This window comes from Palaemon carinicauda, chromosome 19, assembly GCF_036898095.1.
Source record: "Palaemon carinicauda isolate YSFRI2023 chromosome 19, ASM3689809v2, whole genome shotgun sequence".
Classification (NCBI taxonomy): Eukaryota; Metazoa; Arthropoda; class Malacostraca; order Decapoda; family Palaemonidae; genus Palaemon; species Palaemon carinicauda.
In genome coordinates, this window is record NC_090743.1 from 123,406,200 (window position 1) to 123,422,580 (window position 16,381).

At 44.8% G+C, this 16,381-nt stretch overlaps 1 protein-coding gene across 1 annotated transcript in view; it reads right to left on the reverse strand.

Moving 5' to 3' along the window:
* The window catches only part of LOC137658816 (transducin beta-like protein 3), a 76,367-nt gene that overhangs the window by 58,171 nt on the left and 1,815 nt on the right, over positions 1-16,381 (reverse strand). Inside the window, exons 2-4 of the mRNA XM_068393888.1 lie at positions 8,572-8,623; positions 8,089-8,281; positions 1,797-1,971 (exon numbers count right to left, since the gene is read on the reverse strand). Coding sequence (XP_068249989.1) covers positions 1,797-1,971; positions 8,089-8,281; positions 8,572-8,623 — 420 coding nt within the window. The remainder of the gene's footprint in view (positions 1-1,796; positions 1,972-8,088; positions 8,282-8,571; positions 8,624-16,381) is intronic.

Genomic DNA, 16,381 nt, shown 5'->3' on the forward strand with positions numbered 1-16,381 from the left:
AGCAGGAACTGGGAGATCGCTGGCGCGTTGGCGAACATGTGTTTTTGACACACGCGCAGCACGATGTTGCGTAGCCACAGGACCAGGCAGATGGTAAGCAGGGAGCTCAGCAGGAACTAAAGGGTGGTCAGAGACCGCAGGGCGATGGTCCTCAAATGAGCACTGACGCTCGGAAGAGAGCTGACGAGCAGGAGAGCGCTGGCGAGGGGGGCGAACATCAGGAGAGAGCCGACGAGCAGGTGAGCGCTGAAGATCAGGAGAGCGCTGGCGAGCAGGAGAGCGCTGGCGAGCAGGAGAGCGCTGGCGAGCAGGAGAGCGCTTGTGCGCTAGCACTGCTCGCGTAAGGGAAGGATCCCTTAGCCCCGAAGGAACCGTTGCCCGTCGGGTGACGAGTTCCCCAGAAGGCGAAGATCTGGCAGGAGATGGTGAGCGGTCTGCAGAGAGGTTCAAGGAAGGCGGAGCTGTAGGTTGAGGCTGACGAGGAGAGTCCCCCCCGGAGGATGAAGACCCAAAAAGGCGCCTCTTAGTCCCCCTGTAAGGGGAAGGGAGGCCCTTGTGGCGTAGCGGACGGTGAGCCCTACGGCGGAGACGGCCTCGGGGAAGATCGTCGGGACCATTGGTCTTCTGAAGGGGAGTCTCCGTTAAAGCACTTCCCTCAGAAGGAAGCTGAGCAGCAGCCGAGACCGAAGGACTCACTTCCCCCTTCGAAGGATGTACGGAAGGAGGAGGAGAGCCTTTAGCACCATCACCCGCAACAGCTCCTGCGGCGGATTGCCCAGCCACGTCGGAGGCCTCTGTCACCACGACGTCGACAATAGACAGAGGGTCTACCTCTGCTACCGCCGGCGACTGCTTAACAGCGGCCCCCAACGAGACAAGGTCAATAAGAGGGACCCTGGAGGGCAAGCCCTTAAGCCCCAGGGACGACCAAATCTGTAAAAGATCATCACTGGATAAGGCATTATCAATAACCTCCCCCGGAGGAGGAGGGGGAACCGCCTCACTATGGGAGGCGACGCCCTCTCCCCCCACCGAAGGTCGGGAAACAGAACAAGGGCCTGCGCTCCCACTCAGCCGACTCTCCTTAGGAGGTGGACGAGGGGGAGCTTCGGAGGAGGTTTGGGCGGCGGAAGAAGAGTCCCGAGAACCTTCCTCCTTCAAGGCTAACCCCGGAGGAGAACGGTCTCTCTTGGACTTCTTACGCCGACGGCCAAACCTCTCCCACTGGGAGGCAGACCACTCCCTGCACTCACGGCACATGTTCTCCTGGTCACTCCGTCGGCCCCGACATTGAGGGCAGAGGGTGTGCGGATCCGTATTTACGTCCGACATGAAAGTCCCACAAGGACGACCGGCAGCTCCAGGGCATGTACGCATTGTAAAGAAATAACTGAAGGTCAACTTCCAACCAACACACACGCTGAAAAGAAAAAGCAGAAAATTAAAGGCTGTCACGAGGGCGATGAGCAGACACGTCTGATCACCGCCGAGCCAAAAGTGAAGTGAAGCAAGTCACCGGTGTGTGGAGGGGGGAGGGGTAGCTTTGGCTCTCATAACCCTTGGCTTATAGGAACTGTAAAAATCTAAAAGATAATTTATAACACACATAGAAAATGAGCATTATTTCCCTAAATATGTTCTCTATGACCCATCAATTTTGACATGAAAACTTGTCAAAACACATTGTTTTCTTAAGTTCATTCAGAAACATTTCCTTCAGTGCTAACTAATTAATACCGCCAATGCTGTGCGTCATAAACAGCCTCTTCCAGATTCCTCCAACAAAAGCTACTTACCCAAAAACTCCTGAAGCTCCTTTTAAACTGTGTGTGCAAAACTTCTGATGGAGATCCCACACACGGGCGGAAGAATCTGCACCTCCAGTGATCAGCAGTGTAGACGAGGCATCCCAATCCATCACAGTAACAGGACCCCGGTGATAGGATCTAAAAGTTCGCTGTAGCTCCAAATCTGCCATTTATAAATGGGTTTACAGATGTATTTCATACCAAAATCAAAAACCAAAATGAAAAGTTAATTTCATATAAACTTTATCAATGATACAAACTTAATTGAAACTACTTGAGGACAGAGAAAGTGATTAAAAGAGGACACTTATTTACTGGTACTGTATTTAACCACCTAGATATGAATAAATAATAAAATTCTGAAAGCAATATAACAAACAGATAAAAAAAGAAGAAAAACAAAATTTATCTGCTACCTCACAAAAATTCTCAAGTTTTTCTTCCAATCATTGGGGGGAAATTTAATCCCAGAAAACATTTTAAATTTTAAAAAGTACAGTACAGCAATCTGTGTTTTTCCTAACTATACAAACTTGAGTCCTTAACAGGAGTATCCTTTCAACAAATCTGGATACAGCTGTTAAAACTTTGAGGTTGACGTAATTACTGTTGTGCGGCAGGAACCACCACATACCCGACAGGTCACTTAGCCCTCACTTTGCCTTCAGCCTACGACTTCCAGGGTGGTTGAGACAGGAAGTATATCTCGAGCTCCTTAGAGGACTATGGTTTGTATAGTTACAAAAAATTCAAAGTACTTTATATATTTGTACAGTAATTTGTTCCTAAATGCATACAAAACCTTGTCCTTTAACAGGAGATTTATCCTAATAAGGGAGGTCCCAATAACCAAACTGACTGTTTTACTATCGTGGGAAATGTCCAAGTACCCTGGTTCTGAAGATGCAGCATGTGTTAGGCTAGGTCACCATCTGGAACAGGTGCCAATATCTCCATTACTTGGCTGGGCAAAGTAGATAGGTTCCTAGTATGTACTTTCCCTGCAATTAGTAGGCACTGAGAAATCAGTCAAGGCCCAAGGGTGTTCTTTGGTGGCAAAAACTCTTGAATGGTGATGGAGAACTAAGATCCTGGGAGTGGTCTGGAACGATTGTGCTTATAAAGCTAGTACACATGGAATCTTGTGCATGTAGAAGTCTTCATACGGGCGATCGTGTACAATAAATGGATGCCCATGCCATGTGACGACCTTGCGCGTATGCGTGAATGGCTGTACTGTCAGAAAATGTACATGAGGAAACCCTGCATGCAGAAGTGTGACAGGCAGCATGATTAGAGACCATCTGCATGGAGACCTTGCACTCATACATGTGAAAGGCAGTCCATTAAAATACAACATGTAGGGCTTGCATACGTGTCTCCCGATGCACATGGATCCCATGTGCGTGGGGAACTATCCTCAGGAAGACCCTACTCTTAAAATGACAGATCAGATCGCATGAATTAATATTGGGTGCATATGGTGATCTGGCAAGGGAGTAAGGAACAGGTATGAGGGTATTTGGTGCATACAGATCCAGCGCCTTGTACCCTCCTGGAATGTTTCTGTAGGGATTTCATGCAACATGATACAGTTAAAATCTTTAGGTCTGTGTAGGGTGTGCTGGTAAATGTAGAGCTCTTAAGTCTCTAGCATTACTAGAACCCAAATGTGGGCTGTAAGAAGGTGAACATGGGGGTGAAACTGTACGTGCGAGTCAGAGCACACACTATGGGGAGATTACATGCGTATAGGAGGCTTTAAGTGTGAAGTCTAATGAGGTTGACTAGACAAACTTTTGTGCAAAGGACTAGCCACTAAAGACTGAGTTCGTGAAGATCTTGTGTGTGGTGAATCCTCATCTGAGGACTCCATGCGAAAAGGAGAGTGAGCAAACAGGAGTCCTCAGCACTGAATTATCTTTGATGGAGTCAGGGGGACTGGCGCAGCATTTTATCCTATGGGGGGGGAAATGGTAGGAGTCATGGGTACTCGACTGCTGTTGATCAATCTTTTTGGACTTGTTCATTCATAAAGGAGAAAAGAATGGCAGAGCCCAGCCACAGATGTGAGAGAACAAAGAGCAAACAGGAATGCTGTGTAACAGGAACAAGAGAGTGGATATTGACAGGTTTGCACAGAAAACTGTCACATGACTTTAATTATCGGGAAACCACTACAAATTCATTCTTTCCTCTAAATATCCCCCACCAACGAGTGTCTACCAACACAATAATCTAAAAGAAACAGCTAAAAGATAAAAACAGCCAGTTGAGGGGGCTGGAAGTATGTCTGTACTATACCGTAGCTGAAAACAAAGTGAGGGCTCAGGGGCCTATCGAGTGGGTGAGGCTTCCCCGCCACCAACCAGTAACTACCATCACCTCATTAAAGTTTTAACAGCCATATCCAGCTTCGCTGAAAGCATTCTTCAGTGAAAGGACGAGGATTTGTGTTTGTGTAGGAACAAAGTAAATTAAGAGTTCAAGTAAAAAAAGAATAAAACTTGGCTATGTAGTAGGTTCTCAGGTTATGGTGTTCTCAGGTTATGGTGGTCTCGTCTTACGACATTACATGGCTATGAGGCATATCCCATAAGGTGAAAGTTGTATTACTGTATTATTTTTACTGTTTCATATGTTTACAGTATTTAGTCTTAGTTATAGTTCAATATTAGAATCTGTTTTATGTCCTAGATGTTGACTTCAGTTTACTTTACTGTATTTGCATGGACATGATTTCAGTACTGTATTCACAGGGGTGTGCGATTGTTATGCCCCCTGTGGCCATAGAGACATAACAACAATACGAATAGCGCCAACGTATCCCTGCATGTCATAAGAGGTTACTTAAAGGGATGAGACGAGGGGACTGGGAACCCTTCCTCTCCTGTATCTTATTCCTGTGAGATATTAAAGAGGTGGAGCTGGGGGGAGAGGGACTGCTCCCCGCACTCTAGTTTTAGGGTGTCTGAATGTGCGTTGATGTAATATGATGAGAGTAAAAGATGTGAGATTGGAAGTATGTTTAGGAATAGAAAGATTGATATATTGGCTTTGTGACAGACAAAAATAAAAGGGAAGGGTGAAGTGGTGTTTGATGAAGTGACTAGTAGTGTCTGGAATTGAAAGGGGAAGAGCAAGAGAGGGTGTGGCTTTATTGCTGAGTGAATGGATGATAAGTAAAGTAGTGGAATGGAAGGAGATATCATCTAGGTTAATGTGGGTAAGGGTTAGGTTGGGTAAGGAATGTTGGGCTTTTGTTAGTGCGTATAGGCCAGGTTGTGAGAAAAGCGATGAAGAGAGGAATGAATTAACTAGGCGTGTAGAAGGACTGAGTAGAAGGAATTACGGTATGTAGTTGTCATGGGCAACTTAAATGCTAGAGTGGGTGTCTGAGAGGTAGAAGCTATCAATGGAAAGTATGGTGTACCAGGTGAAAATAAGAGTAGCGAGAGACTGATAGATGAGTGTGTTGAGCAAAAAGAAATATAATGAGTATACATGGGTAAGAGTGACAAAAGGAAGAGTGGTAGAAAGGGCATTAATGGATTATGTGTTGCTAAGAAGAATGTTTGGAAGATTGAAAGATGTGCACGTATTAGGGTATGGCTAACGGTATGTCTTATCAATTTTTTGCTGGAAGGAGAATTAGCTGTAGCAAAAGAGTGGGGGGATGTAAAAGGGAGGTAGTGAAGGTTGAAGTGTTAATAAAACCTGAAGTAAAAAGTGAATATCAAGAAAGGTTGGAAATGGCATATGGCAGAGTGAAAGTGAGAGAAACTGGTAATTTAGAGGAAGAGTGGAAGTTAGTAAAAGAAAATTTTGTTGGGATTGCAAGTGATGTGTGTGGCAAGAGGATTGTTGGAGGCAGCATGAGGAAGGGTGGCGAATGGTAGAATGAAGGAGTGAAGATAAAAGTGGAAGAGAAAAAGAAGGCATTTGAAGAATGGCTGCAGATTAATAGTGTAGAGAACTATGAAAGATACAGAGAGACAAAAATGTGGAAGTAAAGCGCAAGGTAACTGAGACAAAGAGGGCGGCTGACCTGAGGTGGGGTCATGGATTGAGTCGTTCATATGAAGAGAATAAGAAGTTTTGGAAAGAAGTGAAGAGAGTAAGGAAGGCTGGTTCGAGAATTGAAGAGGAAGTGAAAGATGGAAATGGAAGGTTGTTAAAAGGAGAGGCGGCAAGGAAAAAGTGGGTGGAATATTTTGAAAGTTTACAGAGTGTTGAGGATGATAGGGAGGCAGATATAATGGCTGTTGCAGGTGTTGACGTGCCAGTGATGGGAGAGGAGAATGAGAGAGAGAGATTACAAGAGAGGAAGTGAAGAGAGCACTAGATGAAACGAGAGTACGAAAAGCATCTGGTATGGATGGTGTGAGGACTGAGATGTTAAAGGATGGGGGTGTGACTACTTGAATGGTTGGTGAGATTGTTAAAAATGTTTCATGTTGTCAATGGTACCAGTAGACTAGGTTTGTGCGTGTATTGTACCACTACATAAAGATAAGGGAAATGTGCACGAGTTGTAATTCAAGGGGTATTAGTTTGTTGAGTGTGGTTGGAAAAGTGTATGGTAGAGTACTAATTCATAGGATTAAGGATAAAACAGAGAATGCAATCTTAGAAGTACAGGGTGGCTTTAGAAGAGGTAGGGGATGTATGAATCAGATTTTTACAGTTAAGCAGATATGCATGAAATATTCAGCAAAAGGCAAAGAGGGGTATGTTACGTTTATGGATCTAGAGGAAGCGTATGATAGAGTTGATAGGGAAGTGATGTGGAATGTGATGAGGTTATATGGAATTGGTGGAAGGTTGTTGCAAGCAGTGAAGAGTTTCTACGTAGGTAGTAAAGCATGTGTTAGGATAGGAAATGAAGTAAGCGTGTGGTTTCCAGTGAGAGGGGGGCTGAGACAGGGATGTGTGATGTCGTGATGGTTGTTCAATTTGTTTATTGATAGAGTGGTGAGAGATGTGAATGCTCGAGTGCTTGGTTGAGGATTGAAAATGATAGACAAGAGTGATCATGAATGGAGGTAAATCAGTTGTTGTTTGGGGATGATACTGTACTGGTTGCAGACACAGAAGAGAAGCTTGGCCGATTAGTGACAGAGTTTGGAAGGGTATGTTAGAGAAGGAAGTTGAGAGTTGATGTGGATAAGAGTAAGGTTATGAGTTGCACGGAAGGGGAGGGTGGTGAGAGGTTGAATGTCATGTTGAATGGAGAGAGTTACTTGAGAAAGTAGATAAATGTAAGTACTTAGGGTCTGTTGTTGCACTAAATGGTGGAGTGGAAGCAGATGTACGTCAGAGAGTGAATGAAAGACGCAAAGTGTTGGGGGCAGTTAAGGGAGAAGTAAAGAATAGAGGGTTAGGCATAAATGTAGAGAGAGTTCTGTATGAGAAAGTGATTGTACCAACTGTGATGTATGGATCTGAGTTGTGAGGAATAAAAGTGACTGAAACAGAAATTGAATGTGTGAGATGAGTATGAGGAGTATGGCTGGTGTATCTCGTTTAGATAGGGTTACGAACGGAAGAGTGAGGGTGAGAACAGGTGTGAGAAATGATTTAGCAGCTAAAGTGGATATGTGTTGAGGTGGTTTGGCAGAAAGTGATGAATGCAAGAGTTGACGGGAGATGCGCACGAGGAAGGCCAAGGTTTGGGTGGATGGATGGGGTGAAGAAAGCTCTGGGTGATAGGAAAATAGATGTGAGAGAGGCAAGAGAGCGGGCTAGAAATTGGGAAGAATGGCGAGCAATTGTGACGCAGTTCTGGTAGACCCTGCTGCTTTCTCCGGTCGCCTTAGTGGCCACGGAGGTAGCAGCAGTAAGGGATTTAGCGTGAGAAACTTCATTTGTAGTGGATAATGGAGGAGGGTGGCCTGAGGCACCCTAGCAGTACCAGCCAAACTCGGCTGAATCCCTCGTCAGGCTGGGAGAAGCGGAGAGAGTAAAGGTCCCCTTTTGTTTCCTTGTTTTGATGTTGGCTTTCCCCAAAAAAATTTGGGGGAAGAGCCTTGGTAAATAGAATAGAATAGCATGATTTCAATACTGTATTTAGATGTGTTACGACATATGTCAGAATTAGAGTTACACCACAGAGAAGGAACAGATCTCCATCATAACAAGAGGACCACTTGTACACAAAATTTTCTTAAAGGATCCAAAAGACAAATCATATATCTTGAGACAATCAATAAGATCACATATCTTGAGACTATCAATAATAGTACCAAATAAGCTTGGTAACATAATGCCATTAGCTAACCTGGCCATCCATACTGCTGTACTGATGTAGACCTCAATGCTACAACAAGCGAAGAATTGTTTGGTGACAACGATACGCATGTGATAACATCATTTTTACAGGAGATTCGGCTGCTCACTTTACCGGTGTCAAAGGCCACAATTCCAACATTATTTTCATTTTCACATAACAATGACTTGCCATCTTTTGTTACCTGAAAAGAGAGAATGGGATGTTCTGACATGGCATTCTAGTGCTTTAAAATACGACAAAACTATACTTTCTCATAAGAATGAAAATTTTTCCTTGACCGTTAAGTACATACAGTACCTGCAAAACAAATTTTTGGGATTTTACTTTATCAAGTCCAAAATACTGTAATTACAAACTCCACTTATGAAAACCTTAAACCACTGATACTGTTTAGTAATGAACAGTACTTCATCTTCATCATACAAATCTTATTACGAATAATTAGAATAAATGAATTCACCTATTCCTTACCTGAATACGTTTTCCTGTGAAATAAGCATCATACTTTGCTTCTGCTGCATACCTAAAAAACAAATATTGATTATTGTACCATACAAAGTAATAAGAGAAAAAACTTTTCCACCAGAAAATTATACTGACTTGGATTATTCACATATAAAAATCACATCTTTAAAAGTTATTTGAAATTTTCCCAACTATATAAACGAGGCTTTCCACAGGAGGGATCTTGTAAAGTTGGGTAACCCATGGGACCTCTTGTAAAGTTGAATAACCCAACAATCGAACTTGTAAAGTTGAATAACCCAACAATCGAACTTGTAAAGTTGAGTAACATGTTATTTTGATTATAAAATAAATTTTTGAATATACTTACCCGGTGATTATATAGCTGCAACTCTGTTGCTCGACAGACAACTCTACGGTAAAAACTCGCCAGCGATCGCTACACAGGTTGCGGGTGTGCCCAACAGCGCCATCTGTCGACCAGATACCCAGTTCTCAATGTAAACAAAGACTCAATTTTCTCCTCGTCCCACTGCGTCTCTATTGGGGAGGAAGGGAGGGTCATTTAATTTATAATCACCGGGTAAGTATATTCAAAAATTTATTTTATAATCAAAATAACATTTTTCAATATTTAACTTAGCCGGTGATTATATAGCTGATTCACACCCAGGATGGTGGGTAGAGACCAGTAATATATGTTTACACTTTTATGAGATAAGAGTTTTTTATTTCATTTTAGAAGTTATCAAAATAACAAAAACAAAATAAATAGGTACCTGGTAAGGAAGTCGACTTGAACAATTACTCTGCCTTTTAAGTACGTCTTCCTTACGGAGCCTCGCGATCCTCTTAGGATGCTGATCGACCCCTAGGATCTGAAGTATCAAGGGTTGCAACCCATACAACACCTCATCAAAACCCCTAATCTAGGCGCTCTCAAGAAATGACTTTGACCACCCGCCAAATCAACCAGGATGCGAAAGGCTTCTTAGCCTTCCGGACAACCCAAAAAACAACAATAAAAACATTTCAAGAGAAAGATTAAAAGGGTATGGAATTAGGGAATTGTAGTGGTTGAGCCCTCACCCACTACTGCACTCGCTGCTACGAATGGTCCCAATGTGTAGCAGTCCTCGTAAAGAGACTGGACATCCTTTAGATAAAAAGACGCAAACACTGACTTGCTTCTCCAATAGGTTGCGTCCATTATACTTCGCAGAGATCTATTTTGCTTAAAGGCCACGGAAGTTGCGACAGCTCTAACTTCGTGTGTCCTCACCTTAAGCAATGCTTGGTCTTCCTCACTCAGATGTGAATGAGCTTCTCGTATTAACAGTCTGATAAAGTAGGATAAAGCATTCTTTGACATAGGCAAAGATGGTTTCTTAACTGAACACCATAAAGCTTCAGATTGGCCTCGTAAAGGTTTAGTTCGCTTTAAATAGAACTTAAGAGCTCTCACAGGGCATAAGACTCTTTCTAGTTCATTGCCTACCATATTCGATAAGCTGGGAATATCGAACGATTTCGGCCAAGGTCGAGAAGGCAGCTCATTTTTGGCTAGAAAACCAAGTTGTAGCGAACATGTAGCTTTTTCTGACGAAAATCCGATGTTCTTACTGAAGGCATGAATCTCACTGACTCTTTTAGCTGTGGCTAAGCATACCAGGAAAAGTGTCTTTAAAGTGAGATCTTTCAGGGAGGCTGATTGTAGCGGCTCGAACCTGTCTGACATGAGGAATCTTAGTACCACGTCTAAATTCCAACCAGGTGTAACCAAATGACGCTCCTTCGTGGTCTCAAAAGACTTAAGGAGGTCCTGAAGATCTTTATTGTTGGAAAGATCCAAGCCTCTATGCCGGAAGACCGATGCCAACATGCTTCTGTAGCCCTTGATAGTGGGAGCTGAAAGGGATCGTCCTTTTCTCAGGTATAAGAGAAAGTCAGCTATTTGAGCTAAAGAGGTACTGGTCGAGGATACAGATACTGACTTGCACCAGTTTCGGAAGACTTCCCACTTCGATTGGTAGACTTTAAGGGTGGATGCTCTTCTTGCTCTAGCAATCGCACTGGCTGCCTCCTTCGAAAAGCCTCTAGCTCTCGAGAGTCTTTCGATAGTCTGAAGGCAGTCAGACGAAGAGCGTGGAGGCTTTGGTGTACCTTCTTTACGTGTGGCTGACGTAGAAGGTCCACCCTTAGAGGAAGACTTCTGGGAACATCTACTAGCCATCGAAGTACCTCGGTGAACCATTCTCTCGCGGGCCAGAGGGGAGCAACTAGCGTCAACCTTGTCCCTTCGTGAGAGGCGAACTTCTGCAGTACCTTGTTGACAATCTTGAACGGTGGGAATGCGTATAGATCTAGATGCGACCAATCTAGGAGAAAGGCATCTATATGTATTGCTGCTGGGTCCGGGACTGGTGAGCAATATATTGGGAGCCTCTTGGTCATCGAGGTTGCAAAGAGACCTATGGTTGGTTGGCCCCAAGTGGCCCAAAGTCTCTTGCATACATCCTTGTGGAGGGTCCATTCCATTGGAATTACTTGCCCTTTCCGACTGAGACAATCTGCCATGACATTCAAGTTGCCTTGGATGAACCTCGTTACTAGTGATATGTTTTGACCTTTTGACCAGATGAGCAGGTCCCTTGCGATCTCGTACAACGTCAGTGAGTGGGTCCCTCCTTGCTTGGAGATGTATGCCAAGGCAGTGGTGTTGTCCGAGTTCACTTCCACCACTTTGCCTCGAAGGAGAGACCTGAAGCTTTTCAAGGCCAGATGTACTGCCAGCAGCTCCTTGCAGTTGATATGCATGATCCTTTGACTCGAGTTCCACAGTCCTGAACATTCCCGACCGTCTAATGTCGCGCCCCAGCCTACGTCCGAGAAGAGAACGTGGTTGGGAGTCTGAACAGCCAGGGGAAGACCCTCTCTTAAGTTGATACTGTCCTTCCACCAAGTCAGGCAAGACTTCATCTTTTCGGAAATGGGGATCGAGACCGCTTCTAGCGTCTTGTCCTTTTTCCAGTGAAAAGCTAGATGGTATTGAAGAGGACGGAGGTGTAGTCTTCCTAATGACACAAATTGTTCCATGGATGATAGCGTCCCTACCAGACTCATCCACTGCCTGACTGAGCAGTGTTCCTTCTTCAGCATGTTCTGGATGCATAACTGGGCTTGGCTTATTCTGGGGGCCGACGGAAAAGCCCGAAAAGCTAGACTGTGAATCTCCATCCCTAAATACACAATAGTTTGGGATGGGACCAGTTGTGACTTTTCCATATTGACAAGGAGACCCAATTCCTTGGTCAGATCTAGAGTCCACTTTAGATCCTTCAGACAGCGACGACTGGAAGAGGCTCTGAGAAGCCAGTCGTCCAAATAGAGGGAGGCTCGGATGTCCGATAAATGGAGGAATTTGGCTATACAGTATTCCTCATCAGCCTCGTAAACACAAGAGGAGCTGTGCTTAGGCCAAAGCACAGGGCTTGAAACTGGTAGACAACCTTTTCGAAAACGAATCTCAGAAAAGGTTGGGAGTCCGGGTGGATGGGGACGTGGAAGTAGGCGTCCCTTAGGTCTAATGAGACCATCCAGTCTTCCCTTCTGACTGCTGCTAAGACTGACTTTGTGGTCTCCATGGAGAACGTCTGCTTTGTGACAAAGACATTCAGAGCACTGACGTCTAGCACCGGCCTCCACCCTCCTGTCTTCTTTGACACCAAGAAGAGGCGGTTGTAGAATCCCGGAGATTGAAGGTCCGAGACTTTGACCACCGCTTCCTTCTCTAGTAAAAGAGACACTTCCCGTTTCAAGGCTCGTCTCTTGTCTTCCTCTCTGTACCTGGGAGAGAGATCGATGGGAGACGTTGCTAGAGGGGGTTTCCGTACAAAAGGGATCTTGTACCCCTCTCTGAGCAACTTCACAGATTGTGCATCTGCGCCTCTCTTCTCCCAGGTCTGCCAGAAGTTCTTGAGTCTGGCTCCCACTGCTGTCTTTAGATGCGGGCAGTCAGACTCTGCCCTTATAGGACTTGGATCCTTTCTTCTTTCCTCGTTTGCCTTCGGCACGAGCACCTCCTCTGCTGGAGGCTCTGCCACGAAAGGGCGGAATAAAACGGGACGCTGGAGTGTCCATCCTTGGTCTAGCTGACAAGGTAGGCAAAGGGGGAGCTTTGCGAGCGGAGGACGCAACAAGATCGTGAGTGTCCTTCTGCACCAACGAAGCGGCTATTTCCTTAATCAGGACTTCTGGAAAAAGGCACTTGGAAAGAGGAGCGAAGAGAAGCTCAGATCTCTGGCACTGTGTAACTCCACCTGAAAGGAATGAGCAGAGATTTTCTCGTTTTTTAAGGACTCCGGACACAAATGATGCAGCAAGCTCATTAGACCCATCACGTACGGCCTTGTCCATGCAGGACATAATGAGCAAGGAAGTCTCTTTCTCTGTCGGAGAGATCTTCCTGCTTAGGGCTCCTAGACACCAGTCTAAGAAGTTAAAAACTTCGAAGGCCCTAAAGATTCCTTTCAAAAGGTGGTCCAGGTCCGAAGATGACCAACATATCTTTGAGCGTCTCATGGCAAGGCGGCGGGGAGAGTCTACAAGACTTGAGAAGTCGCCCTGGGCAGAGGCAGGAACTCCCAAGCCGAGAACTTCTCCCGTGGCGTACCAGACGCTCGATCTAGAAGAGAGTCTAGCAGGGGGAAACGCAAAGGCTGTCTTCCCTAAACTCTTCTTGGACTGCAACCATTCTCCTATCACCCGCAAAGCTCTCTTGGACGAGCGTGCGAGGACGAGTCTAGTAAAGGCAGGAGTGGTAGACGGCATGCCTAACACAAACTCTGAAGGCGGAGAACGAGGAGCCACAGAAACAAACTGGTCCGGAAACATCTCTTTGAAAATGGCTAAAACTTTTCTAAAGTCCAAAGAGGGTTGAGTAGACTTAGGCTCGTCCAATTCTGATTGTGGTTCATCTATGTGTGCAGCAACATCATCATCAGAAAGTTCCTCATCCGACAACTGATGAGGAAACGGCAACGGAGTGGGTAACGGCTGGTTCGCTGAGTCCGGCCGCACTGGTGCATGCGTGACTGAGCCGGACGCAACGTCATGGAACTGTTGCCCAGTCTGTGAGCTGGCAACAACCATGGCAGCGCGGGGACGCACAGCGTCTACTCCAGACTGTCTGGACTGATGAGGGTGCGCAGTGGAAACCACACTGGGTTGCGGAGGTTGACGCACCGCGTCAAAACAAAGCAACTCTGACGGTTGTTGAACATCCAGAACGTCAACGGCAACCTCCGTGCGTCGCTTAACGTCAACATGCGGCTGGCAGATCACACTGGAACGCATGGGTGGAGGAACTCTCTCAACTGGTGTGCGTGAGAAGGTTACCTCAGCGTCCACAGGACGCACAACCGATCGCGTGGAGGGTTGTAGGCTAGGTACTGCACTAGCTGGTGCGGCAGCAACCTTCTCCGCACGAAAGTCCTGCATCAGAGACGTAAGTTTAGACTGCATGTCTTGCAGTAGAGACCACTTAGGGTCTACGGGAGCAGGTGCGGCGACAGACGGTGTTACTGTCTGAAGCGATACCGCTTTGCCTCTCTTAGGCGGTGAGCAATCATCGGATGACGGCAGCGAGTCCGAACTGACCCAGTGGCTGCAACCGGGCCGTTGGACTTGTGCTGAAGGGACCGACTTACGTTTTAACGGTCGCGAGACCTTGGTCCAAAGTTTCTTGCGAGAAACACCTTCAGAAGACGAGGTATAAATGGGCTCTCTCGTCTTAGTTAGGTAGGAGCGATCTTGGGTAGATACGCCCGATACCACGGAGGGAACGTCTGTTCGCTGATTAAAGCCTCTCGAACCCATGCGTCGTACGACATTGCTTCTCCCCTGGACTTGGGAGCTTGCAAGAGGTCCCGGACTAGGAGGACGACAGGCACGAACAGACGAACCCTCAAGCGCAACACTATCCACAACACTATCACTCGGCACTTTAGCACTTCCCACTGCACTTTGGCACTTAAACTCCTTCACATCCGCCATGAGCTGATTACGGTCACTAGCAAGGGACTCAACTCTCTCACCCAGAGCCTGGATGGCACGCATCATATCAGCCATCGATGGTTCCTGAGTGCCAGGAGGGGGGTTAGGAGCAACCACTACAGGGGAAGGAATAGGTTGTGGGGCATGAGGAGAGGATATATCAATAGAACGAGAAGAACTTCTCCTAACTCTATCTCTCTCTAGCCTACGTGTATACTTTTGAAATTCGATAAAATCGAATTCCGAAAGGCCAACGCACTCCTCACACCGATCTTCCAATTGACAGGTTTTATCCCGACAATTGGAACAAACAGTGTGAGGGTCGATAGAAGCCTTCGGAAGACGCCTAGAACAGTCCCTAGCATTGCACTTCCTAAATTTGGGGACTTGTGAAGGGTCAGCCATTTTGAATTGATCAAGGGAAATTCCAAAAAACTATCAAAAAGTCATCAACAAAGAATCCGTTATCAAAAAGAGTTCAAGGATTTGCGTGAAGAGAAACCCTGCACAGCGAAAGCTCAAAACTAGAATATAGTACTTCACCAATTAGATGTGAAAAACTCCAGTTTAGCAACAGCGAGTAAAGTACGTCTTGTCGATACCTCGACAGAGAGAAAATTGAGTCTTTGTTTACATTGAGAACTGGGTATCTGGTCGACAGATGGCGCTGTTGGGCACACCCGCAAACTGTGTAGCGATCGCTGGCGAGTTTTTACCGTAGAGTTGTCTGTCGAGCAACAGAGTTGCAGCTATATAATCACCGGCTAAGTTAAATATTGAAAACTCATAAATAAAATAAATGATGGAAACAAAAACAAAAAGTAAAATGTCAAATATTTATTTATAAATACATAAATGCAAGTTATAAATGCGAGTAAAAAGTAAAATGTCAAACATTTATTTATAAATACATAAATGTAAGTTATAAATGAATAAAATAAAATATGGGAAATCTATTTATATAAAAACAAAAACGATAAAATCCTAACTAATTTAATTTGTATTGATTAGCGATAGCACCACAAAAAGCAAAAAATGTATTAGTGCTATTTCTTTCACGCCACATATATTCATGCAGATGAGAATTCAAGAATTCTCGTTTACAGCCACGCATGCTTTTAATATGTGCCTTTATTTTATTCCAATAGCTCTCTATTGCTTGCGTGTGCACACCAGTAGTTTTATCAACAAAGTTTAACGAATGATTGACAGTATAATGTGAGAGACCTAGTTCTTTTTCAATATTATAATAAGCCTTCCATTGATCACTATGTACAACCGTTTGAGGGTAAACAACTTTCCTAATTATTGGCAAGAGTGTATGTGCGTTTCGAGACTCGACTATTTTCATGTATCCTAACGACGATAACCCAATACCTACCTATATAAAGATGAATAACCCCAGGGTCCTTTTGTAAAGTTGAATAAGTCAACTTGTAAAGTTGAATAACCTACTCTTCAAACTTGTAAAGATGGATAACCTTAGCAGGCTCATGGGTTATCCATCTTTACAAGATCCCATATTTTATATTTTTGGCATTCCAGTTGTTTTTCTTACATTTCTTACATTTGCCAATATAATGCAATGAATCAAAAGCCTTAAGCTAATATAGTTTGGATGTATTGATTTTCTATTTAAAAAAAAGAAAAAAAAAAAAAAATTGTTCGCGAACATCATTTTTGTGTGAAGGCCATATGCGCTGTACCAAGGCCGTCTCGAAAGAAGGCCAGGTCAGTGGGGGGGGTAAGAAAGGTCCCACGT